Consider the following 26878-nt stretch of genomic DNA (forward strand, 5'->3'; position numbering starts at 1 on the left):
TTTGCAGGCCCGAGACGTACATCCCGGGAAGGAAAATGCTTTGTGGACCCTTGTGCCGATTCCTGTGGCTTTGGCCCTATCTGTCCTATGTTGAAGCTGTGCCAATCCGAAAAGTCCAGGATGACACCAAAACCCTCATCAAGACGATTGTCACCAGGATCAATGACATTTCACACACGGTAGGGAGAGCCTGGGAAGACAACAGGTTTGCCCATGGGGGAACCAGGACCTCAGATGTCAGCTGAAGCCTGTGCAGCCACATGTAGGGGCCATGGTGGCCTTGACTCCTCCCTACCTCACGAACAGCCGCTTCCTACATGCGGGCTGTATTTGGAATTAGGAAGACTAAATGTGAATCTCCACACTTTGGTTCTCTATGTATAAAACCTTAAGCTAGTTCCTCCATGTCTTTAAGGCTTGGTTTCATCAGCTAGCTAGTACAGTCCTCACAGGGTTGTTATGAGATTAAATTAGATAAAGCAACTAGATAAACCCTCTCATAGAACCAGACCACAGTGTGCCTTCTTTAAAGGTTTTTCGTTGTGGGTTTGGTAGCCCCCAGTCTTAAAAGCCTGCTTGCTTACCCAGCATGGGGCAATCTAGAGACTTCCACGTCTCCTGGACACCATACGTGTCTGACGGTGGCCTCGGACAGCTCAGAACCAGAGTCTTGGGCATTTTATGGAGAGCAGCGTGTGAGTGTCCCTGCTTTCACAGTAGCTATCCGACAAGGCCACACGGGGTAGATCCAGAGTGTCCCAGCTTGGGTGGCGCAGAAAGTGAGGGCTGCAGGCCACCCCCTCCTGGTATCCAGCGTTATTGGAGCAGAGGAGTGAGGCGGGGCCGGCCTTGATCCCTGAGGGGCCAGAGGCCTTGGAGGACCTGACTGGGAAGGAGGTGTCCTCTGGGAATGGAAGGGTGTGAGGATGGCTAGGGAAGGGGCACTTAGGGAGGACCTCAGTGCCTGGGGAAGAGACTTAACTAAGCAGGAATCGGGCCTCATGGCTGGTTCTACAGCAGAGGTCATTTGGAGGAGGGAACGATCTTCGAAGATCCATCTGGAAGGGGAGGGCAGGGTGATTCGGGAAGGGCAGGAAGATAGAAGTCCAGGAGATCAGCTTGGAAACTTGGCAGTCCCCGGGGCACAAGAATCAAGGGCCTGGGCCAGGGCGGTGAGGAAGGGGAGAGGAGGCAGCCAAGAGAGCGGACCTCCACATTCATGGGAAAGGCCGAGAGCCTTGCAGAACCAACTTCTCTGAGCCCCTGCTCTCCCTTTTCCTCTCGCACAGCAGTCTGTCTCCTCCAAACAGAGAGTCGCTGGTCTTGACTTCATTCCTGGGCTCCACCCTGTCCTGAGTTTGTCCAAGATGGACCAGACATTGGCCATCTACCAACAGATCCTCACCGGTCTGCCTTCTAGAAACGTGGTCCAAATATCTAATGACCTAGAGAACCTCCGGGACCTTCTCCACCTGCTGGCTTCCTCCAAGAACTGTCCCTTGCCCCGGGCCTGGGGCCTGGAGACCCTCGAGAGCCTGGGCGGTGCCCTGGAAGCCTCACTCTACTCCACGGAGGTGGTGGCCCTGAGCAGGCTGCAGGCTTCTCTACAGGACATGCTTTGGCGGCTGGACCTCAGCCCTGGGTGCTGAGGCCTGGAAGACCTCTCGTCCCAAAGTCGAGGAGAGAACCCACGGCTCCCAGGTGTCTTCAGCAGAGAGCCTGTGTGGGTGTCCTTTATCCAGGCCCCAGGCCATTAGTCTCTCACACCTTTGAGCCACTCTTCCAAAGGCATAAGCCTTCAAGGCACGAAACCAAAGATAGAATGCATGATTCCGTGCTCACCGGGAAGGGAGACCCACCCGGCAGTGAACCGGACCTGAGGATCTCACAAAAGCCTTCCTTCCTGTGCCACCTCCCCTCTCACTGCATGCTTCAGCGTGACCTGGGGTGATTTCAGGAGGCACCCGCTGAGCCTTTGGACCATCAAGCGAGGTTCTGAGAATTCTGAGAACACCATGACGGTTACATCCACATAGCTGCAAACTCCCAAGCAACACATTATTTATTCTGCGTTTTATCCTGGATGGATCTGAAGCAAAACAGCAGCTTTTCCAGGCTCTTTGGGGCCAGCCAGGGCTAGGGATGCTGCTTCCAGCCCCGCTGGTGGGCCTGGCTAAGGCAAACCCATTTCTATGTGACTTGAGGGCTCTCAAGTTAGTTCTTTGGTAACTGGTTTTGTTTCTACCGTGACTGATGTGAAATTACAGTGTTTGCAATGGCATTGCCCTGAGCAGATCTCCAAGGACCAGGTTCTTCCAAAAAGAAGATGAATTTTGTCAAGTGTGATATATAGATGTGTGCACCTGGAGGTGGGGGAACGTGTTAGTGGGAAGGGGAAGGATCAGAATGTATTTTCTGAATTACATTTGTGTGATGGGCTCTTCGGATGGGGTGGAGTCAGTTTCTCAACTCTGCAGCCACTTAGTGTGGTTTTCTGGAAAATGACAAAGGAGATGACTCCTTTGGGGGGGGTTGTGGGGTTTTGGCAGCCACCTATGGAGGGAGGCTGGGGACTGTCTATTGGGACAGTTGTGAGCTCTGGCCTTCTCCAATTGCAAGAGAGAGGTCTTTCTTATCAGGGAGTGAGGATCCCTCACTGGAGACCATGATCCCCAGAGCAGGGGTCCTTGGAATGGCCCTTGGAATGGTCTGGGGATGATCCCACACTGGATTTATTACATGGCAGTACCCCTACTTGGGATTTGCATGCCAAATTGTGGTTCTCATCAGACTGGCCCACCCAAAGCACGACCATGTTTCCTACCCATTTGGTGTGGATTTTTATTCCAGTGGGAAGGTCTGTGGGCTTTAGCGGGTGGTCCCAAAACTTGGGCCAGCAATGCTGAGTGCCAGGACTCCCGGGCCGGGCTGCCAGGAGCGCCTTTCCCACTAGAGGTCATGGTTGGTGGGATGAATGAACAAGGAGGCTTGGGTTTTCCACCGTCCTGCCACTGTTATGAGGCCATCACGTGACAGGTGGTGGATCTGTCCAAGGAAATTCGAATCAAAGCTATCAACGTTCAGACTGAGCACCTACTTCGCGCTCAGCCCTGATTGGTGCTATGGGCTAGAGAAGCTCACCAAGTAAACGTTAAAATCCAGTCTTGCCCTCAGGGACCTTGCATTCCCGATGGTAAAAACTTTACACAGCAGCCCTAAGGCTGGCCTTTCACCATGGTAACCAAGCTGCTGAAAGAGTGAGCTCCTGGGCAGGTGGGAAATGCTGGGCGGAGGGTGGCAGTCCTCAGGGGCCCACTGGCTAACCCTGCTTGCACTTGGTAGCATTTTTGCTTTTCAGGGCCCGGCAGCATTAATTACCGTGTAGCCACATCCCTTTGAAGCAGCTTGGCTGACAGTTTAAAAATGAGAAAATGCCTGAGACCATAACAGCTGATAGGTAGCTGGGCCAAGACTAGAGCTCAGGTCCTCTGGCTCCCCAGAGTGTCCCTGCAACCAGGTAGTGCTCCCCGGAGGTACAAATAGGCACTGGGCAAGGGAGACCAGGAGTGATTGCTGGGAGAGAGGAGCTGGAGGCAACTTTGCAGGAGGTGAGGGATGTGAATTGCCTGGAGGGTGGAGGCTGTTTTGTTGGCGCTGAGACACCAGGGTGAAGGCACGTGCAGCCAGTTACAAAGAAAGGCAGACAAAGGACAGACGAGAGGGAAAGGGACACATGGAAGAGGCCTTCTGCGGCAAAGAAGTTTGATATCGAAAGGGTTAAGAGTTGAAAGTTCCAGGGCAGAGCGATTCACGAGATGGACAGAGTAAGGCCCATTCTGGAGAATACGACCTAGATAATCACTACCACCCAGTCAGGCTGGGATCTTTTAAGCCTTTCATTCACCAAAACCGGGCACTGTGGCTTATTCTCAGAGTGTAAAAGTTCTAAAATGTAAATGTCTTTTTTTTGTAACTTCAACAATTATTTTGGTTGTTAAAAAAAAAAATCCAAATAAATTAACTTTGCCCCCTGGTCTTTGTTCTGTGTCACCCTTTGCGGAGGGGCTTTAGAAGAGCTATTGTGGGTGACAGGCCACGGCCTGGCTGGCCTCCGACCCCCACTGGGTTCAGCTCTGCCCGGGCTTGGCCACAGCCGGCCGCCAGTTATTCAGGCTAAAGGATTCCCCCAAAGCACAGAGCTGGCAAAATGAGCACATTCTGTGGGTCTGCAAATCAGCCTTGAGAAGCGCCAAATTGTTTTTTAAGCAAAAAAGAACGACAACAACAACAACAAAGCTATAAGCAAACAAACAACGTGCAGCCTAACAGCAGACCCAAGCAGGTGCATCGACCCTGGGAAAGACAGGACTCCTCTTGTTCCGGGCGCAGAGCACAATCGTCTCTGCGGTGCAGTTAGAACGTGACAGTTCCAACCCAGGGAGGACTGGAGGTGGGGGTGGGGGGCTGGCCCATCCAATAATCACTTCCATGGGCAATTTCAAAGTATAGTTGACAGCGGCCAGTCCTTTCCTGACTACTCGTTTAAGTGGTGGAGGAAAGGGAGACAGAGCTGCGGAATGAGGAGAAACCACAGCCGGGGGGGCGGGGGGTATCGGATAAGGCGGGAACAGCCTAAATGGGTCACTTGGCAACTCGGGAAGTGGCTGGCCTCTGTACCCGTGAAGACTCCTGTAGCTGCAAGTGACAGAAACCCAACGCAAACCAACTTAAACATAGAAGGATTTGGGGCGCACATTGCTTAGAAGCCCAGCATGGTCTCTGACAAGACTTTCCTCTGCACTCATCCCCAAGGACCTAGAAAGGTACCAATGCCATGACCTCTCCAGTCCCTGCCTGCCTGAGGTGGGTAGCAGGGGCTTGGGGACAATGGGTTTGCCCCTTGGTGGCCATCTGGGACTGTCTGAGATGTCTTGTTTCTGAGTAGGCACGAGCCTTAGTAGCTCCCCGAAGTGGTCTGGAAGGCAGCCCGCAGTAACAGGGGTCTCGGAACAGAGGCCTGGAAATGTTCCCTTCTCGGTGAGGTGACTCCCAGGGTCAGAGTGGAAGGGTATGTTCTTCAAGTATCCTTCCAGAACCTTTCCCATCCTTGGGCATTCTCTTGCTCTCCCCCCGAGGCTGAGCTCACATCTCCCAAACAGCTGGCAGCGTCTGACCATGTCCAACCTCCAAAGGCAGGTCTTTTGCAGAGTCTGGTGAGAAAGAAGTCAGGTCAACCCAGCAGGACCTTTCAGAAGAACCCCATCTCAGATTCGTGCACAGCAGCATACAACCAAAAACATGATGCCCCGTTTCCCCTCAAAGAATTTAGAGTCGTTCATTCCAGGCTTTCACCATCAAGATCTGAGTCTAGTGCTGTCTGACTACCCAGAGTCACCGATTAGTTCACTGGTACATTGTCACCCTCAGCTCTTTGGGGTCCTTCCCCAGGAATGCACTGTCTCAGACCTGAGATGGTAGTGTGAGTCAAGGATGGAAAGAAGGTGATGGAGCCTCCATGCCCAGCCCTCATCTCAACCCCAGCTCCCAGCACAGAGGGTGCCTAACCCTTAGGCCAGTTACTTAATCCCTCTTAGCCTCAGTTTGTCATCTGTACAATGGGAATGTAATATAGCACCTTCATCAGAGGTCTTTAGAAGATAGGACGATAAAATATTTGGGAAGCGATTAGCCCCATGGGTGAGGTACAAAAAGCAGTCAAAAAATCATGTTGTTGTTATCGGTACTAATGAGTCAAGGAAGCAAAAGGAGTGAGAATTGCTTTCGCGGACAGCCCTCCTTGAGACAGTCACAGCTTTGATAGGGACGCCCGGGCACAGGGCTCCCCTGTGGCTCCTTAGGAAGCCCTCTCAGCCCCCACGGGGCAGCCAGAAGGTGAGGGGGAGAGGGAAGGTCCCAGTGGAGCAAATCTCAACCAGTGAGGAATGGGGGTCTGTGGAGAAATCCCCCAGCCTCCCACCCTCCGGAGGGGCAATTTTAAGGGGCAGTCTGTAGGACTGGGGCCTGGGTGCACACACCAGTCACATCCAAGGGGCATTCCTGATTGGCTTTTCCCCTTGCCTGGCCCCGCTGTCCCTGCTCCTCGCTCCTGCTTCCTAGCGTCGCCTCCTAAATACGCCTCCTGCACCAGAACCCTTGTCTCCAGTGCTGCCTGTGGAGCAACACAGATCAGGCAACTACAGAGCAAATGGAGATAGATTTGGATGCTGGGAGAACTGTGAAGCCAGACTCCAGAGAGGTGTAGGAACCACACGCCAGAACTCAGAGAACCGTCCCTAGGAGCCCAAGGGAGAAAAGGAGAGAGGGTTCCTGAGGAGAAAGGAAATCCACTTGGGGAAAGTTTGGCATGGGAAAGAAAGCGAGGACAGGAAAAGGAATCTACTAAATGGAAGAATGACAAGATAAATAAGGAAGGGAAGGGAAGGGGAAGGGGGAGGGGGGGAAGAGGGGAGCAGAGGAAGGAAGGAAGAAAGGAAGGGAGGAAGGAAGGAAGGAAATGAAAAGAGAAGAAATAAATATAAAGTTAACATTGCCAGGGTCACCTGGGTGGCTCAGTCGGTTGAGCGTCCGACTTCGGTTCAGGTCATGATCTCACAGTTCATGAGTTCAAGCCCCGGGTCAAGCTCTGCGCTGACAGCTCAAAGCCTGGAGCCTGCTTCGGATTCTGTGTCTCCCTCTCTTTGTCTCTCTGCCCTTCCCCCACTCACACACTGTCTCTCTCTCAAAAATAAACATTAAAAAGCAAACAAAAAACATTGCCTGTCTTAGTGCATGTGGGCCTGCTAGAACCGAATACCTGAGGCTGGGTGGCTTGTAAACGACAGAAATTTACTTCTCACAGTTCTGGAGGCTGGAGCTTCAAGATCAAGGTGCCAGCAGCTTCCATGTCTGGTGAGCACCTGCTTCCTGGTTCGCAGACCACATCTGTGACTGTGTCCTCACCTGGTGGAAGGGGCAAGGGAGCTCTCCGAGGTCTCTCCTATAGGGCACTAATCTCCTTCATGAGGGATCCACCCTCACCCTAAGCACTTTCCAAAGGCCCCGCCTCCTAACACCTAACCTTGGAGGTTAGGATTTAACATGAATTCTGGGGTGACACAAACATTCAATCTATGGCATTGCTTTACGATCGCTGATTGGAGGAAAGATCAGGTCAAATCAAGGGAGTCTCAACCACTGACTGTTTCTTGCATAAAATGTCTTTTTACAATAAAGGGACCTAATATTAGCATTTCTTCCTTCTACTGAGTTCCCATAGCCCCTGGTCACTCAGCACAACTCACGGGGAATCCTTTCTGTTGAGGTCTCACCCCTACACCCTTCCCTGCCCCTGACTGTAAGCCTGTGCGGACAGAGTCGCCTCGCCCCGGGCCTGGCTGTTGTGTGCGGCTCAGTACAGGCCCCCTGCTCTTACTTGGTGACCAAAGGAACTGAGACGCCTATAGTAACAAGCCTGTTATATCAGGTCAGCAAATTCTATAAAAAGCCCGAAAACAGCCCTACCACAAAAGGGTAAACTTCTTAAAATTCTGCTTACTCTTGGGGTGCCTGGGTGGCTCAGTTAGTTAAGCATCTGACTTTGGCTCAGGTCATGATCTCATGGCTCATGAGTTCGAGCCCCACGTCGGGCTCTGTGCTGACAGCTCAGAGCCTGGAGCCTGCTTCGGATTCTGTGTCTCCCTCTCTCTCTGCCTCTTCCCGCTTGTTCTCTGTCTCTCTCTCTCAAAAATAAATAAAGACATTAAAAAAATAAAAATAAATTCTGCTCACTCCTAACTTGCTCAACAAACTTCTTCCTTTTTAGTTCGAAGATACCATCCGTAAAAGACAACGTGAGACAATGATGGAAATCTGAGCAGGAATTCTATTTTAGATGATGAAAGGAATTATTATTAATTTTATTAGCTGTGGTGATGGCATGGTGGTTCATTATTTTTCAATGTTTCCTTACTCATTAGAAATTCAAACAGAGGGGTGCCTGGGTGGCTCAGCCGGTTGAGCGTCTGATTTTGGCTCAGGTCATGATCTCATGGCTCATGAGTTCAAGCCCTGTGTCAGGCTCTGTGCTGACAGCTAAGAGCCTGGGGCCCTGCTTCAGATTCTGCATTTCCCTCTCTCTGTCCCCCCCCTGCTCATTCTCTCTCTTTTTCTCTCTCTCTCTCTCAAAAATAAACATTAAAAAAAATCTCTAAAAAAAAAGAAATTATATATATATATAGGGTTAGATAAACAAGGTCAATAACATGTTGATAATTGTTAAAACTGGGTAATAGGTACACAAGACTTTATTACAGCAAACTCTCTACTTTGGGGCAGGATTTCCAGATCAACACTTTAGGGTAAGGTGCAGTCCAGCCTGGCCCCTCCACGGGTGGAAGCAGGAAGGGGCGAAGGGAAGAGGGAGAAGGAGAATACGATGTGGAGCTGAGTTGTATTTAACTTCACATTGGATTTCACTGCCTGGCAGATGTCCCAGGGCCTGGGGGGCTATGACAGACTGTCAGCATGGGTGTGAAACAGCGAACTAAAACAGAGATTTAACAAATCAAACAAGGAGACAGTGGTGAGAGCCAGCTGCAAGATATTGGAGAGGCAAGTCCTGATGCTTATAAGGAAAAGCCAAAGGAGCGGAAATTAGACCCTCGGGCGTTGCCCGAGCTCTGCTGGGCCTTGGGGTGCCCCATGGAAGCCACGGAACTCCCTTTCTCCCTCCCCAACAGGGAATCGTGGTGTCCCCACCCCATGGCTGTCCCTCTGTATTAAATACAAAGTTATTGTAATAAAAAAAACACTTCATTCCTACCTTCAAAACCTTGTCCCCGGGGTTCTGGATCTGGCTGCAGCCTGGAGCAGGGTCATCCCTTTTCTCCCCTGGCTTATGGCAGACCCACCCGGGGTAAGAGCAAATCTCTGTTCCTCTCCACCCAGCCACCCGCACACCTGCTACAGAAACTTCAGGAGATTCGGAGGGTTCGGAGCGGGGCAGGCCAAGGGACCTACTCAGAGGGAGAGTGAGGCTTCCCCCTTTGGGTCTAAGCCAGAGCCCTTGGCACTGAATGCTATTGAACCTCAGACAGGCCCTTCCTGTCGAAGGCCAGTGTTTCATCTCAGGCAGATGTCCCCGAGGAATATCACAGACCAGAAAACCAACCCTGAGATCGCCTCGACTGTCCCATCCTATTTTTGGCCGTAATTCCTGAGGAAACCCCAACCCTCGTAGTTTCAACTTTTCTGTTTATAAAATCTGTGTATTTATCTGAGGGAAAACTAGCAGGTGCAGCACGAGTGGAGCTCCCCACCCCCACCCTGCCAGGCCTGAGACAGTGACAGAAGGGGACACCCCTGCTCCCTTCCACACTTGGGCTTGGACCTCCCATAGGACTCAAAATCTGGACCTGGTCTCCACAGGCCAGTAATTATTTGGAGATCACGGCAACGGCCCAGAACCCCCCTCCTTACTTCAGGATGGAGAGATTTGTGACCTTTCATTCCTTACAAGAGCAAGGCAGCGTGTTTGTTATTCGTCCCACATACTGGATGATGGCTTAGAGATTTGGCCCAAGACTTGCCCAAAAGCTCGTATCTGTGGATTAGAACCTGAGCCTCCAGACTCGCCAGACCCAGAGGGATATAAGTGTCTATCTAACCCCCACCCCACCCAAGCCCACACCCACGTACGGATTTCCGGGTATCTTCTGTTTGCCGTCCCACCGCCTTCCCTCCCCATCAGAGGGACAGCCGTCTGGAAAAACACTCGCTGGCCACGTCACTGTCCTAATGTGAAGAGCTCGCAGTGTGGGTTGCTTGTGCACAGACACACACGGCGTGGAAGCAGACGCCTGTGCAGAGGGCTCCAGGGTTCACCCTCCGTGTGCTTACCTTCCACCAGCACTCCTGAAGCTCCCCGCATTAGTCGCCTGTCCTGTTACTTTTCCTGGGCAAGGAGCCCTTTAAACACAGATCAGAAGGAGCACCTGGGTGGCTCAGTCAGTTGAGCATACGGCTTTTGATTTTGGCTCAGGTCGTGATCTCCTGGTTTGTGGGATCAAGCCCTGAGTCGGGCTCTGGGCTGACAGTACAGAGCCTGCTTGGGATTCTCTCTCTCTCTCTCTCTCTCTCTCTGCCCCTCCCCTGCTCACGCTCTGTGTATGTGTCTCTCTCTCAAAAATAAATAACTTTAGGGGCGCCTGGGTGGCGCAGTCGGTTGGGCGTCCGACTTCAGCCAGGTCACGATCTCGCGGTCCGGGAGTTCGAGCCCCGCGTCGGGCTCTGGGGCTGACGGCTCGGAGCCTGGAGCCTGTTTCCGATTCTGTGTCTCCCTCTCTCTCTGCCCCTCCCCCGTTCATGCTCTGTCTCTCTCTGTCCCAAAAATAAATAAACGTTGAAAAAAAAATAACTTTAAAAAAAAGTTTAAAGAAAAAAGAAAACCAACCCTCACCCGTCTACGTCCCCTCACTTGTATATATTTTATTTATACATTTGTTAACATTTTCCTCCTACCTCCACCCACCCCACCCCACCCAACACATATAAGCCCCTGACAGGCAAGGATGCTCTTTGGGTCTGTTTTCTTTTCTTTTAATGTTTATTTATTTTGAGAGAGATAGCATGAATAGGGGAGGGACAGAGAGAGGGAGAGAATCCCAAGAAGACTCCAAGCTATCAGCCAAGAGCCGGGTGTGGGGCTCGATCTCACGAAGCATGAGATCATGACCTAAACCGAAATCAAGAATCTAACACTTAACCCACGGAGCCACCTAGGTGCCCTGGGTCTGTTTTATTTTCTACTCTATCTCTAGCACTTTGGCCAGATCCTGGCCCAGAGTAAGTACAAAACAATTATTTGTTGGCTGAATGGGTATCCGACTTCAAGAGCTGAATGCACACATACACTTTGCATTTGGGCCATTAAGTTTAAGAACAGAAGAACACCCATGAGGGGAGGCAGAATTCTGGGCAGTCTGTCTACTTAGATGATCCCAAGACAGATATGGTTGCCAAAGCCTTGCCGTGTGGACGATGCTGGAGGAAGATTGGAGGTCAATAGGTAGAATTTAGCAGAAGGCAAATTTGGGCTTAAACTCACAGTTGGAGCTGCCCTACCATAGGGGTATGGGCGAACTTTTGCAGGGAAGTATCCCATGAGTCATGACTTTTAGTCTCCGTTCCCTTAAGTAGTCTCCTTCCACATGACTCAGAGCCTGGCCATGTGACTTGCTTTGCCCAATGGGATAATTACCATTCCATTGCCAACCATTCCGGTTGTATTAAGCATATTTTTTTAATGTTTACTTATTTTTTTATTTTTGATTAATGTTTATTTATTTAAAAAATTTTAATGTTTATGTTTGAGAGAGAGAGAGAGAGAGAGAGAGTGCAAGCAGGGGAGTGGCAGAGAGAGAGGGAGACACAGAATCTGAAGCAGGCTTCAAGCTCTGAGCTGTCAGCACAGAGCCTGACGCGGGGTTCAAACCCACAGACCCGTGAGATCATGACCTGAGCCGAAGTCGGACACTTAGACTGAGCCACCCAGGTGCCCCTATTTTTTTGTTTTGTTTTTGTTTTTGTTTTTGTTTTGTTTTGAAAAAGAGAGAGAGAGCGCGCAAGCAGGGGAAAGGCAGAGAGAGGGAGACACAGCAGGCTCCAGGCTCTGAGCTGTCAGCACGGAGCCCGACGTGGGGCCCGAACCCACGCACTGCAAGATCATGACCTGTGCCGAAGTTAGATGCCCAATCGACTGAGCCCCCCAGGCGCTCCGAAGCATGTTTTTAACTATCTGTATTTTCTGATGCTTTGACATTTAGGGGCCTTGTTGACGCTAGAGGGACTGCACCCTCCATGGTTAGCTAATGCCCAGAGATAACAAACAACTCTGCAGGGAGCATTCCTTCCAAATGCAAACTAACCAATCAGCCACCACCTCTGTTGGGCTCTCACACTCAGGGCCACAACCCCCTGCTCTAATCACCCCAGGGCCAGGTAGCAGATAACTAGAGCTAGCCCCTGTGCCTTAAAATCTGCCAAGATCATTCAAACTGGCCAATCCTAAACCTGCTTTCCCTGCCTGGCCTTGCTTTTCTGGTGTGGCTAAACCAGTGCCCAAATCATGTCCATAGGAATCATTCTCTAACTCTCAGTTTTGCTTCCTTCAAAATTGGGGCCATTCTTAGGTGGTGGCAATGGTGACCACCAAAAACTCCAGGCTTCTGCTCTGCAGCTTGGCAACTCCCCAAAGAAGAGAACTTCTCCTTCCTAATTATTCCAGCAAAAGTCTCAGGGCTGACTCTCATTGGCTTAGCTTGGATTACATGCCTCTTGCTGAGCCAATCGCGGTGGCCAGGGGGATACAGTACTCTGGTTGGAGAGATTTGAGTCATCCCAGAAACTGGGGAAGGGCTCAATCCCACTTGGAATGAAAATGGGTAAAGGGTAATTTCCCAAAGGAAAAAAGGGTTCAATTGCCAAAAAGAAAGAGGAATGGATTCTGGGAAGGCAGCAACAACAGACAACCTGTCCAGGAATGCTCTGAGCTTCTCTGTCCTGGCCTCTTTGATAGCCTTCCAGAGCCTTGTTCCAACATGGATTTCTTTCTACGAGAGCAAAGAGAGGGGGGGTTCACTTTGACCCTTTACTTACTCGTGTGAAGAACCAAAACCAGTTACAACTGGCTTTTAACTTCCAACCACACAGCGTCAAATTAAAAAATGATGTTTGACCTCAGGCTTTGAAGAGGGTGTGACAATTGTCCTTGGCCCTGAGAACTTCTGAAAAGAATGGAGAATATTTTTTGCTATTGGTTATATTGGATTGGGCCTTGGTATGAAATCACCCAAATTGTCATTGTTCACGTTAGGCTTATTCTATTGGTCTCTCTGCTTTGTCTGGGGTCACTCTTTTCCATTGAGAAAATTGGTTCCTTTTCTCCTCCCTTATAATGGAGCTCGTGCTCCCAATACTTTATCTTATAAGGCATGGCTGGGTGCTTTACAATAAGCATGATGCCCATAACAATCCTTTACAGTAGAATAACACCTTCCTTCTAGAAAGGACTTTCACTCATTATTGTATTTGATGCCCACAATAACCAGGGTGTAGGAGTGTAGTATTATACTCCTCTTCTTTAGATATGAAAATAGACTCAGAGAGGGCATGTGACTGGCTGAAGGTCACAGAGCCCTGTCGCCTTGGGCAGAAGGAAAATGTTGGCAAGGAATAAACAGGCATTTCTTCGAGGCTTCATTTATTTACCAAGATTAGACTTTATTGCTGCAAAGCTAATCAGGACTAAAACCCCAGAGGAGCTAGTTTGCAGTATGCAAACCACAGTAGCTCAGAAGGACCAAAACACAAACAGAGTCACAGGGCCACCCACAGCCATGACTAGAGCCCAGCCCAGCGTGTCTGCCCTTGGGCTCATCCACAAGCAAGTCCAAGAGACGCGGTCCCAGCCCGGCCCCCTGGAGAGCAGTTCTCCATTCAGCACAAGCACCCGGGAGCCTACATCTGTGGCTCGGCTCTTCTGTGGACCTCCTCCACTCCTACCTAGCTCCTCCTCTCCTCAGAGAGACTGGTACTTGGGCCACAGATGGGACTGAGGCTTTGGTCTACAGAGAGGGAAGGGATACGTCTGGTAGGGCCTGGAAAGCTGGAGAGATCTTAAGCCTGAGTAGATACTCCAGGCTGATATACTTAGGGTTTCCCTTCCAAGGACTCTCCTTCCTTACCCACCTCCTTGCCTTTTCCCTCTGTGCCCATCCTCTGTGCTGAAATCCCAGTCAGAGAGCTAGCTGGCAGTCCTCTTTGGCTTGGTCTCCACACACTCACAAATTCTGCTTGCCACCGAAGAAAAGAAGGGACCCAAGTAGCCAGAGGAGACAGTGTGCCTTTCACGGGAGGAAGAGCCTCTGGGGAACTGGGGGACCCTCCTCCATTCCTTGTCCTGCCTCTGGAAGCTTCCAAGCCATCCTCTCACCCAGACACTCTGGACCCAGGACAGACTGGCCAGAGAGTAAGTGACCCAACCCCAGAGCACTCTGGGAAACCTACTGTGTTGGCCCCAGACCCCACGACGGGGAGGGTAGTAGATTTCCAGCCTTATCTGAGATGAATGGGACAGGGCTCATCAAAGCCTGCCTGGGCCAGAAAAGAAGGAACCCAGTGAGCTCACTATGCCTTCCCAACATCAGCGAAGATGATCCAGGCTGTACGCTGTTGGGACACTTCTATTCTAGAAGTTTCCGCCAGGTGGCAGAGAAAAATATCAGATGCCAGAAATGTATCCATCTGAAAGGATTTCCCCCACAGGACAAAAAACAAAAAACAAAAAACAATCATACCTTCTCCCAGTTAGAATGTCTGCAATTATGCACCCCCTATAAGTGGAAAAAGGAAGCCAGGACTAATCAGATGACATCACTCTGGGAACCCAATGCATCCCAGCACCAATCTTTTTGAAAAGCTCCATATGGGAAGATACAAATTCAATTTGTCTTGTCTAGGGGAAAAATGAGTTTTAAATATGTTAGATCAAAAATGATATCTTATGTACCAGACATTAGTGATCCAGAACGAACGCCTTGGGAGAAAAATTGCCCTGAAAATTTTAAGTATTCAGGTTGCTAAAGAACTAGGAATTTATGCCGCAGTCCAAGCACAGAAAGTCCACACTGGACACCCACATGTCCCAGACTGGGCCACAGCCTCAGACAGAGCCCTGGTTCCTGAGGACCAGCCTGGCAGTCTGCCTCAGTAACACCTCTGCCCACCTTTCTGGGACCTGCCATTTCCATGGCTTCCTGTTCAGCTGGGTTGCCAAGGCCCGAAGAACTGGGAAATGCCCCGTGGAGCCAGTCCAAGGCCAGAGCAAGTTGGTAAGGGATGGGGGGAGAGAGAAAAAGAGGCCCAGTTTCCACTGGTTTCCCAAGCCCGGTGGACACCAAAGCTATTAAAAGGCCAGTTTACGAAAACACTGGAGGGCACTGGTTGTTCTCTTCCAGGACCAGCTGAAGGGACAGAAAGCCCCAGGAAGATCTGGGTTCGAATCCTAGCTCTGCCAGTAGCTGGCTAGTGCCAAGGGTCTTGGACAAATCTCTTCTTTCTAATCCGTGGTCGATAAAACAAAGAGTTGGCTCTCAATGACACCCAGGTTGTCTTTCAATTCCGTGACAAAGACATTTTTCGTTCTTTCTGCTCTCTCTTTCTTTCAAGAGCCTGTAGAACAGGGTAAGAGCACAGTCTTTGCAATCAGTCTGCATGGGTTTGAATCCAGGCTCAGCTGCTTTCTAACTGTGTGACCTTGAGCAAATAACTTAACCTCTCTGTGCTTCCATTCCTGCTTCTGCAAAACGAAGATGACAGTCTCTGTCTCGTAAACGTGTGAAAGGATGAGTTAACTTTCGCAAAGGCCTCTGGGTAGCTCCTAACACGTAGCTGTTCTTTACTGAGCAATTACTGCATGCCAGGCTCCGTACCAAGCATAATAGATACAGAAATAAGCCAGAGAGATACGGTCCTTGCTCTCCAGGATGTTATTGTCTCCTAGCAAAATGTTGCCCAGGAATTTCCTCTCTTATGGTCACTGGTCTGTGTCCCAAAGGGCGGGAGACTCCTGGCATTCTGCCTTTGGCGTGGGGTCGGACAGGGAGTGAGTCCCCCCACAAACCCCCAAAGCACGCACCAGCTGCCCGACATCTCGGCTTTTTTCCTTCCTGCTCCTTTACTGCTTCAGATTCTACTTGCAGTCTGACTTCACAGATAATAGAAATAAAATCTGCAAACGAGCCTTTCTTTCTCCTCCCTCACCCCTTTCTCTCTCGAATTTTCTCCTGTCTCCACTGGCTAGTATTGCATCATGCAGCCTCACAGCCTCGCTCCACTTGCCCCGTTTGGGAACTACAAGATCCCTCGGTGCCTCCCTGCCCTCCTAAGAACACACTCTGGCCTCGCTCTTCCTAGAACCGGATGCAGCCATAATCTCCTTGGTTAGTGAGGACATCGGCTGTGGGAACATTCGGCTTTGTTTTCCCCCCGCGGGACGGGGGCGGGGGCCGGGGAAATTGCCCAGCTCCTGCACAGTCAGCGGGGAAGGTAATAGGGATTAATCCGGGCGCGGCCAAATGCAGATGTGGCCCCAGCCCAGGAGGGAGGAAGAGCAGTTGCTGTCTCAGGGGCCAGCTGCGGCCCGCAGCGGGGGCCCAGGGACAAGAAGGAGGCACTGGCCCGGAACCGGCAGCCCCAAGGGGTTCCGTGCAGCATCCCGGAGGTCTGGGGCTGCCCTGCCCGGCCCCGCCGGGCCAGGAGGGCTGGTTGATTGATGCCTTTAATAGACATGCTGGGAACTGGCAGGCCGAGTGTTTATGCCCAAATGCACATTGGCTGTTTAAGGAATTCCCAAATCCCTCGCTGGAGACTAGATTATGAAAAACATTTCCAGAGGAATCCTGTGGCCTCCTTGCCACTCTGCTCATCCTGGGCTGCCAGTGGGCGGGAGGGTTGGGGGACGAGTGCAAAGGGCAGCCCTTTGGCCAGTCCTGGCAGGTTCTGGTCAGTCTAGGGTAAAGATAGTTGTAAACATTTCTTGGGTGCCTACTATGTGCCGGACTCTGGAAAAACAAAAACAATGGAGAGGAAAGAGAGGAGCTCACACCCCCAATGGATAGACAGCTGCACAGAGGGAAAAGGAGGCTCCCGGAGTTGTGGGAACACACAAAGGTGGCTTTTGGGGTCCTGATGCCCCTGCCATACCCTCCCCACTCCCTCACCGCTGCAGGTGCCAAAATCCTTTTCCAGTCACGGCGACTTAATAAAGGGTTCCTTCTATCATGATTGGTTTAAAGAGGAAGTTCTTTTTTTTTTTTTAAGTTTATTTAGTTATTTTGAGAGAGCATGTGCACATGCAGTGGGGAGTGGGGGAGGGGGAGAGAGAGAGAGAGAGAGAGAGAGAGAGAGAGAGAGAGAGAGAGAGAATTCCAAGCAGGGTCCACACATCAGCACCTGACATGGGGCTCGACTTAGGGCTCAATCTCACAAACCATGAGACATTACCTGAGCCAAAATCAAGAATTAGATGCTTAACCAACTGAGCCATGAAGGTGCCCCTATAAAGGAAGTTCTTGAAACCTCCAAAGGCTCCAATAGTAAGGGTGTTGGGGCACTATAATGGAAAGTTTTTAGGAATCCTGACAGATCTGGGGAAGGGGAGGAATCTAGGGGAAGGTCCTCAATAAATCACACACTGGCCTGAGTCAGGATATTTGGGATGTGGTCCATGCCTTGTCACTCTAGCTGGGTGAGTTGGGGCAAGCAACAGAAACTCTCCAGCCTACCCGCTGGGGTTCTGCACTGTTTAGGGGACATGGCAGATGAGACTGGGAAGGGGGAAGCACAGTGGGAGCTTTTCCTGTCTTCAGACCACAGTGATGACACATCCCTTCCTCACATACCTAGTGTATACTTGCCGCTGAGTTTTGATTTTTATTTTAAGTGATCTCTACACTCATTTTGGGGCTCAAACTCAGGACCCTGAGATCAAGAGTCCCATGCTCTTTTGAATGAGCCCCCCAGGCACCCTGCTGCTGAGTTTTCTATGGATCACTGTTCACACTCACTTATATGTAAATAGTTGTTGGGGCGCCTGGGTGGTTCAGTCGGTTGAGTTGAGCGGTTGAGCGTCTGACTTCTGCTCAGGTCAGGATCTCACAGTTGGTGAGTTCGAGCCGTGGCGGGCTCTGTGCCGACAGCTCAGAGCGTGGAGCCTGTTTCAGATTCTGTGTCTCCCTCTCTCTGCCCCTACCCCACTCATGCTCTGTCTCTCTCTGTCTCTCAAAAATGAATAAACGTCAAAAAAAAATGTAAATAGGGGCGCCTGGGTGGCGCAGTCGGTTAAGCGGCCAACTTCAGCCAGGTCACGATCTCGCGGTCCGTGAGTTCGAGCCCCGCGTCGGGCTCTGGGCTGATGGCTCAGAGCCTGGAGCCTGTTTCCGATTCTGTGTCTCCCTCTCTCTCTGCCCCTCGCCCGTTCATGCTCTGTCTCTCTCTGTCCCAAAAATAAATAAACGTTTGAAAAAAAAATGTAAATAGTTGTTGAAATAATACAATATTTAATGAGGGTAAACAGAAGACAAAAGGCTCTTATGCTTAAGTGTGTGTGTGTGTGTGTGTGTGTGTGTGTGGGGTGGTGTCTTTGTAACTGCCATATTTTGTGACCCTGCATCAGGCATCTGAAAAGGCAGTCTCAGGGCCATCCAAAACAGGCTAGATGGGAGCCAAGTTGCCCTGGGATCTGGGCAGGGGAGGTTATGGGTCTGCGATGCCCAGTTGCCAATCTTTCAAACTGATGTTCCCAGTGCCTGGTGGCCCAGCAAACGCTGTCCCTTCCTCCTACCCCACTGCCATGATGTCTGGGCCACAGGGACTCGCATCCTCACCAGACTTCCACCCCCAGGCAAGGTTGACCAGAAGGCCCAGCCTCATCCTCCACCCCTGATGGTCAGGAATATGCACTTAACCTCCTCTGCTATCCCTTCCGTCCAGCCCAGAAACCACCCTGCCTTGGGGCTGACAACATGTGTTCCTGCTCTGCTTCTGGGTTTTTAAGCCCAGCTGAAGGGGGATGTCAGGAAGCGAAGTCTAAAGTCTGGGGCTCAGGTATACAGGCTGGGCTCGGGGAGAGCAGCAAAGTTATGTAAGAGGATTAACAAGAATCCTGTGCTGGGAAGCCAGACACAGCCATTCTACCTCGGATGTTGGGTGGCCCTGGACACGTGGGTTCACTTCTCTGGACCTCAGTTTCCTCATCTGCAAAATCTGCATGCTGGACTCCATTTCTTAGGTCTGCTCTAGATTTACCCCTGTACGAGTCCATAAATAAATGTATCAGGGGGGAAGACACCCAGCCAAGTCATCCAGCAGCCAGTTATATAATTCTGAGCCAACATACCCATATAATGTGTGGAAAACAAATTTTATTTCATGTGCCAACTCAGGTCTGTGGGTAGTGTCTCTCCGGAGTGCTGGGTGAAGAAGGAATCTGAAGCCTTATCCAGCAGGAGACAGGATGGTTTAGGGTTAAAAGCTGGGCTCAGAGACAGCCACCGCTCCCCTTAAGAGCTGTCTGATGTGAGCAAATTACTCAATCTCTCCCAGCTCTGGGCTGGTTGTGATGGTGAAAGAGATAATGCACAGTGAAATCCTCGCATGGGGTAGGCACATAATCAATGCCCCACGCAGATGCATCAGGGCTGTCTGGGGCGGGCATAGGAGGGTCAGGGAGGGAGGTGGGCCAGGACGGAGCCCTGCCCTGTCACAGCATCTCCTTTCTCACATCGCAGTGATCATCCTGGCTGTTCACCCTGTTTCTCCCAGGGGTGAGATTAGGAATCTCCCTGGGATAGAATCAAGTCAGAGGAGATGGCCCATCCCCAAATCCTCATGAAACAACTACGTTTCTCCTTTCTTTTTCTTTCTTAAAATGTGTTTAACATTTAGTTTTGAGAGACAGAGTGAGACAGAGCACATGTGGGGGAGGGGCAGAGAGAGAGAGAGGGAGGGAGAGAGAGAGAGAGAGCGGGGACACAAAATCTGAAGCAGGCTCCAGGCTCTGAGCTGTCAGCACAGAGCCTGACGTGGGGCTCGACCTCACAGACCACAAGATCATGACCTGAGCCAAAGCTGGCCTCCCAACCAACTGACCCAGCCAGGCGCCCCTTTTTTCTTTCTATCCCGGAGGAGATTTATCACTTCCAGAAATGTCTTTGCGGCGCCCCCATCCCGCTCTTCACGGAGCCCACCCTCTGCCCCTTTCTAGGGCCAGACGGCAGGAAGTGGGTGGCAGTCTCTGGTCCTCTGACCTTGTCCCTGAGGGGCTCAGGCCTCTGCTTATACAGGTCTTTCTCCAGATCCCGGTCCTGCCCCTGGACTCCAGAGGTGCGGGTGCTAAACGCAACGCCACCAGACGGGCTCCTTCCCAGATGCTCACTAACGTGCTGGGTCCAGAGAGAGAATTCCACCCGCTCAGCAAATTTCCCTTTGTTGTTGGTTTTGTCTGTTGGCTCCCCTCCCCCCCCCCCCCCCCCCGCCACCCCTTTCTCTTTTTCCTTTCTTCCCTTGAGTCAGCAACGCAGAGTCCAGCGAAGCAGATGGGGCGAAGGGGGATAGCCGCACCCCCGCGCAGGCCCTCGGGTCCCTTTGCCTCGTCCCAGGCCGGCCCCGCGCTGCAGACACCCGCGCTTCTGGCCCTCTTTCCCGTCCCCGCCCCCACCGCCCCACCCGGAACTGAATGTCGGCCACTAGCAGGGGAGGCAGGTGCCTGTCACCTGGGGTCTAGCTCCCTGCAAAGCCTCCTCCTTTCTCCTTAGCTCGTTGAACCCTGAAGACTCCAGAACCTCTAAGAAGTGCTTTACATTGAACTCATTTCAATCTCACTACAAGTCTGTGAGCGATCCTATTATTACCGCACACTGTTGCCGTCAGCAGGCAAACCAAGCAATAATAATAATATAATAATCCGAGCGTAGCAAACCAGCAATTTTTCATCTGAGCATTAAGATTTGAAGGGATATTTGAAAGGCTCCTGCCCACAGAAATACTACCCTACACTCAGGTCTAAAAGTTTACCAGTAGATGTATTTAGCAGGAGTATGTCCCATGCAATATTTCTCTGTTGTTTGTCTGGGATATACTTGTACTAAAAAATGATCTGTTGTTTATCTGTAATTCACATTCAACTGGGCACCCCGTATTTTGATTTGCTAAATTTGGGAAGCCCCTCCTGCTGGGGCCTGGGAGGTGGGGGGGGAGGCGGGGGGGAGAAGGGGTGGGAGAGGTGGGAGGCCCCAGGTCACTCCTGTTTCTGCTCCGTTCTGCTGATTATACTCACCAGGATCTCTTCTTCCTCCTCCTCCTCCTCCAGCACTACAGCCTGTTGCCAACTTCGCAAGCCCCCACCCTGGCTTGCTTGCCCGGCAAGCTTGCCCAGGCAAGCAGCTTGCCCCAGAGCTGGCCATCCAGGATGCTGCAAAAAGGATACGGGGTCTTGTCCAAAGTCCTTCCTCTGCAGTGCTAATTCCATCCTGATGTCAGAGAGGAGAAAGACAAGAAAATATAAGAGGATGCAGAGCAAAGCTTCCAGATGTCTGCGCTGAATGACCAATGGACTCTGCCAGAGAGCCAGTAGATTGATACATTCATGCAGCACGTGGTTATGTACCAGGGACACAGGAGTGAACAGCACAGCACATCCTGGTCCTGGATGAGCACACATCTAGCAGAACCAATTTCTAGGTAAGTAACGCCAGGTGACAAAGGTCATGCCGGGAGACAGCACACAGCAGGGTCCCAGTGCACCCAGAGGTCAGGGGGCTGGGGCAGAAAAGGACCCTTCAAAGAAGAGATGAGCTGAAACCCGAGGGCTGTGCAGGAGGTCTCCAGGTAGAGGGTCACAGTGGGTAGCTGGGGGATAGAGTAACAATATTTTTGAAGTTTCCAAAACAAGAGAGAGGCTCTTGGAAATATTATGCTGAGTGAAAAAAGGCAGACACAAAAGGCCACGTATTGTATGATTCTCTTTATATGAAATGTTCAGAATCGGTCAATTCATAAAGAAAAAAAGTAGGGGCGCCTGGATGTCTCAGTCAGTGAAGCATCCAACTCCTGATCTCAGCTCAGGTCATGATCTCACAGTTCATGGGATCAAGCCCCCCATTGGGCTCCGCGCTGACAGCAAGGAGCCTGCTTGGGATTCTCTCTCTCCCTCTCTCTGTCCCTCCCCTGCTCTCTCTCTCTCTCTCTCTTTCTCAAAATGAATAAATGAACCTTAAAAAAAAAATAAGAAAGAAAGCAGATTAGTGGTTGCCAGGGCTGGGGGATGAAAATGTCACAGGGTTTAGAGAGAGATAATGGTTGCACAAACTTGTGGCTATTCTAAAAACTACTTAATTTTACACTTCAAAATGATGAATTGTATGGTGTGTGAATTATGTCTCAATTTTTCAAAAAGGGGTTGAGGTGGGAACCCGAGGCCCTAATGAGCAGCTAAATGAAGCCCAGCTCACATGGGACGAAAGGGAGAGGTAGGCCAGGCCAGATCCTTCAAGATCACCTTCAGATGGACTTGATCTGAGGGCTGTGGAGAACCAGGGGAAGGTTTGAAGCTGAGACTGGTCAGCTTGTCACTTTAGAAAGACCCCTCTGGCTGCAGTGTGGAGGGTGCATTGAATGGGGGCCAGAAAGACCAGTTAGAAGGCTGCTGCCATAGTCTAGATGAGGGATCGTGGGGACCTGAACCGGGGCAGCAGGGAAGGAGAGAAGTAGGGTTCAAGGGAGAGACAGGTGGAACGACAGGGCTGGGGATGGCTGGATGTGGAGGGAAGGGTGGGAAGAGGAAGGAGTGGGGTGTGCCCCAGGGAAACGGATTGGGAACCACTTACCGGGACAGGGAAGCCTGGGGGCAAGCCCAAAGGAGGGGATGTCTTGAGAAAAATGGTGTGGTCCACCTTGTGGAACACCACAGGGAGTCAAGCAGGTGAGGACACACAGGCGTCCACTGGATTCAGGGACAGCTCGGTCACTGATGACCCTTGAGGGGACAGGGCTGGACTGCTAAGAGACTGAGGCAGATTGAGGAGGATGAACGGAGGAGGAAGAAGCAGAAACTGATTCTTGGAACAGGTTTGTGAAGGGGAGAAGTGAAGCAGGGGTAGAGCTGGCAGGGTGGGAGGGCTAAAGGTGGGAGGGAAGCAACTTGTTTGAATTCTGAGAGCCTGGACGGCTGTATAGGGTTTCTAAGGAAGTGGGTGGAGCCAGGAGCACTGGCCTCCTTGTGGGAGGAGGGATGGACCGGTTTCTGGTTAGCAAGAGGGAAGAAGAAGGGGCAGAGCTGAGGTGGGTGGTGCCAGGGTTTGTAAGCCCGGAGAAGAGGGAAGGGAATCGCCACACGACTTCTATTTTATCGCTGAAGCAGGGCACAAGGTCAAACACAGAAGCTCTAGGCAAAATAGAGGGACTGGCCCAGCCTATGTCTGAACTGGCTCAGAGAGCCTAATGTTAAACTTCCCAGGATGTTGTGAACCGGTTATTGAACACAGCTGTTATTAAATTCTAGTAAATCCCCACAAAAATGCTCAACTATTTTTTTTTTTATAAAGGTGCAAAAACATTTTGCTTTTTCAGTGAGTGGTTGCAGTTGGACCTCATCAGAATGAAAAGCTTTTGCTCTGTGAAAAACCTCCTTGAGAGGATGAGAAGACAAGTTACAGACTGGGAGAAAATAATTGCAAACTACGTACCTGACAAGGGACCAGCATCTAAAAAAATTTTTTTTCAACGTTTTATTTATTTTTGGGACAGAGAGAGAGACAGAGCATGAACGGGGGAGGGGCAGAGAGAGAGAGGGAGACACAGAATCGGAAACAGGCTCCAGGCTCTGAGCCATCAGCCCAGAGCCCGACGCGGGGCTCGGACTCCCGGACCGCGAGATCGTGACCTGGCTGAAGTCGGACGCTTAACCGACTGCGCCACCCAGGCACCCCAAGGGACCAGCATCTAGAACATATAAAGAGCTCCCAAAACTCAGCAGTGTGAAAACCAAACAGTTCAATTAGAAAAACGGGCAAAAGGCACGAATGGACGTTTCACTGAAGACGGCATACGGATGGCAAATAGCACATCGAAAAAGTGTTCAAGATCATTGGACACTTTGAGAAATGCAAAATGAAACCACAATAAGATAACATGGCACACCTACCAGAAAGGCTAAAATGAAAAATAATGGTAACACCAAATGCTGTTAAGGATGTGGAGAGACTGAATCACTCATACATTGCTTTGGGGAATGCAAAATGGTGAAGCCACTCTGGACAAGAGTATGGGAAGTTTCTTACAAAACTAAGGGACGCCTGGGTGGCTCAGTCAGTTAATTGACTCTTGATTTCAGCTCATGATCTCATGGTTTGTGGGTTCAAACCCCTCGCCCGGCTCGGTGCTGACAGCATGGAGCCTGCTTGGGATTCTCTCCCTCTCTCTCTCTCTCTCTCTCTCTCTCTCTCTCTCTCTGCCCCTCCCCTGCTTGTGCACATGCTCGCTCTTTCTCTCTCAAAATAAATAAACTTTAAAAATAAAAATACATTAAAAACTGTTCCATACTGTATAATTCCATTGCTATAACATACTTGAAATGACAAAATTAGAAAGATTGTGAGTTTCCAGGGATTGAAGGGTGGGTGGAGGGAGGGCTGCAGCTTTCAGGGGTCCTTGTGATGAAGCTGTTCTGTACTTTGACTGCGGTGGTCACACAAACCTGCACACGTAATAAGACTGCATAGAATTAAATACACAGAAACACAGAGACATACACAAATAAGTGCGTGCAAAAGTGGCAAAGTCTGAGCAAGGCAGATGGATTGTGTCAATGTCAACTTCCTGGCTGTGATGTGTCCTATTAGAGGTTATCCCTGGGTGAAGGGAGCTCTCTGTATTATTTCCTAAGACTGCACGCGAATGTACACTTATCACAAAATAAAATGTTTTAAAGATTAAATTATATAAATTACAATGAAATACATTATGTTTGAACCGATGAACACACTGGAAACGACTCACTTCCTAATTATTTCACTACTATCTATGCTCCAGAGGCTATTTACATCTATTGTATCTACATGGTCGCTGACTGATGTCCTGCTGGTAGCTTGAAATGGGCCACGGTGGGAGTATTTACAGCATAAGAATCAGCAGACACCGTAAATCAGGGCTCCCCCCACCACCGCCCCTCGCCACCACAGAGCCCGTTGTTTGGTCTGCCAGCACACCACCGGGCTGGCCTGCTTGTTGGAGTGCAATCGTCTTTCCAGGGCACAGAATCAAGGGTTGCCTGGAGACACAAGGATTGGTAGGTGCTGCTGTGGTGGAGCTGAGGGTGGAGACCATGACTTCAAGGTGGCCCAGGCGGCCCAGCGCTGTGGAAAGCTGTTGGCTGCCTTTGTTGACGGTTGGGGCTTTGCCAGGTGCCTGCAAGGGAAGGACAAGATGCAGAGGGAATCTGGGATACAGACAATTCGTGCTTGAAGCTGGAGTGTGGACTCTGACCTGGGAAGGGGGGCAGGTGAAGGCAGTGGGGACTGGGTGACGGGGACGGTGCGAAGGTGTCCGTGGGCCAGAGGTCCCAAAGAGCCTGAGGAGCGGCGGTGTTGCAAGTGACTGAGCATGTAGCCGAAAGGGTGGGGTCTGCAGTCAGGGGGACACAATGGCCGCAGGTGTTATCTCAGGGGGCACGGTCCTGGGGATGATGAATGGGCTGGGGCCACTGGATTCCAGTGCACAGCGTGGCCACGGGTGTGGGCTGGAATGGAGGGCAGGGCCCTGAGGATAAGGAGTCCAGGAGTTGGACATTTCCATGGAGGCTGGTGTCTCCAGGGACGATGGCAGGACTTGGGTGAGAGGGAGCACTGGGTGAAGAAGAGGATATGGAGGAGGGAACAACGGAGGGAGAAAAGGACAGAAGGAACAACGGAGGGAGAAAAGGACAGAAGGGAGGGAAAAAAAAAGAAAAGTCTTCTTAGGAGAGGCAAGAAGGAGAAAGTAATGTGTAGAGCCGGAGGGTGTTTGGGAGCACCACTTAATGATATTAATCGCCTCTATTTTCATTAAAAAGGGCTAAAGGGCTTGGTGGAGAATCTAAATTCCCCCAGGGACCAGACTAAATTCCTGTCTTCCTCATGAGAGTCTGAATGTATCAGATGCTTCAGATTGTGTCCCAAATCACAGGACAAAACATAATCCAGAAAACAAGTGTCCCGGTCAGTTCACTGGACCACCCTGCCGGCAGCTCCCAGAGGATGAGTGGCTGCCTCCAGTGCTTGCCTGAGGGAGGAGGCTTCAAAGGCAAAGAGGCATCAACCGGGAGGCAGGAGGTGGGACCAGATTTCAGCTGGCCAAGTCTGATTCCTCCAACGACCCAAACGGGGACCCAGAAAAACCCCTGTTCAAGCCCTAGGAATGTAAGAATGGTGGGAAGTTTTCTCAAATTGCAGAAACCAGGTCTTTCTTACTCACGTACGGATTCGTGCTACCCAGCCCAGTGTCATGCATATAGCAGGTTAGTGGGTGCTCAGTAATTGTTTGTAGAACTAAACAGAATTTATTTGAAGGGAGAGCGTTTCCGTGGAAGGGTGGGGGCCTTGTTATGCTTCCCTTACAGCCAGATATTAAATTTAAGTTCAGAGAGGGAAGGAAATATTAGCACAATTAACTCTCTGACGGTAGGCTTCCGGCTCTCTCCGTGGAAGTTTTCTTCCCGATGGCGGAAAGGTGGGAAGAGCCTTCCCTTTGCTTCTCAAATTGCCCCAAGGGCCCTGCTGCTCCAGCATCCGTTCAGGTCGCCCTGCTCACGGTGGCCTAGGTCAACTCCGCAGCTAGTGAGGGCCGGGCGCCCAGCTGAGCACTCTCCAAGTAGCTGACCCCGTTTCAACCTCACCACTGCCTCTGGGGTGGAGGGGGGCTGTTGTTACGTGCAGTCTGACAGTCAGGACCTGCAGGCTCAGAGAGGCCCCTGGCTGACTGGCCAGAGGGGCGGCCCTGGGCCACGAAACCTCCTTCCGCCCTCCCAGCCCGAGCCCACTGCCGCTGCCCCCCAGCCCCAGCCCCTGGACTGAAGTCTCAGCAAGTAGCCCTCTCTTCCCCAGCTCAGTGATCCATCCCTCCGGATAAACACCTGCCCCGTCTGTCCCCAAAACCTGTGCCAAATCACGGTCTTGTTCTGTGTAGGTAGAGGGGGTGGCAGGGGACGGAAAAATCCAGATTCCACTTTGGAAAGAACTTCAATTTGGGGGCAAGGGCAGGGTGGAAGGAGGAGAGAAGCATAGGAAAT

General features: G+C 51.1%; 2 protein-coding genes across 4 annotated transcripts in view; one reads left to right on the top strand and one right to left on the bottom strand.

Annotated features, from left to right (window-relative positions):
• On the top strand, nucleotides 1–4033 carry LEP (leptin). The gene is made up of 2 exons (XM_047848737.1): nucleotides 1–179; nucleotides 1290–4033. The coding sequence occupies exons 1-2, from the start codon at nucleotides 36–38 to the stop codon at nucleotides 1647–1649; spliced, it is 504 nt and encodes a 167-aa protein (XP_047704693.1). The 5' UTR covers nucleotides 1–35; the 3' UTR covers nucleotides 1650–4033.
• LOC125160113 (uncharacterized) overlaps nucleotides 2828–26878 on the bottom strand; it is a 25757-nt gene continuing 1706 nt past the window's right edge. Inside the window, exons 2-3 of one of the 3 annotated variants that reach the window (XM_047848736.1) lie at nucleotides 20894–21086; nucleotides 2828–5210 (exon numbers count right to left, since the gene is read on the bottom strand). In XM_047848736.1, the coding sequence (XP_047704692.1) occupies nucleotides 4728–5210; nucleotides 20894–21086 (676 nt within the window). In that variant the 3' untranslated portion in view covers nucleotides 2828–4727. The other 2 variants (XR_007150137.1, XR_007150138.1) reach the window with 2 other exon arrangements.

The sequence above is a fragment of the Prionailurus viverrinus genome, chromosome A2, assembly GCF_022837055.1.
Source record: "Prionailurus viverrinus isolate Anna chromosome A2, UM_Priviv_1.0, whole genome shotgun sequence".
In the NCBI taxonomy this organism is placed as follows: Eukaryota; Metazoa; Chordata; class Mammalia; order Carnivora; family Felidae; genus Prionailurus; species Prionailurus viverrinus.

What these genes read in the sequence shown, in the direction of transcription:
- LEP (XM_047848737.1), top strand. Translation starts at nt 36, where the DNA reads ATGCTTTGTGGACCCTTGTGCCGATTCCTGTGGCTTTGGCCCTATCTG. An exon ending in TCAATGACATTTCACACACG is followed by an intron (nt 180 to 1,289) that starts GTAGGGAGAGCC and finishes CCTCTCGCACAG; the next exon opens with CAGTCTGTCTCCTCCAAACA.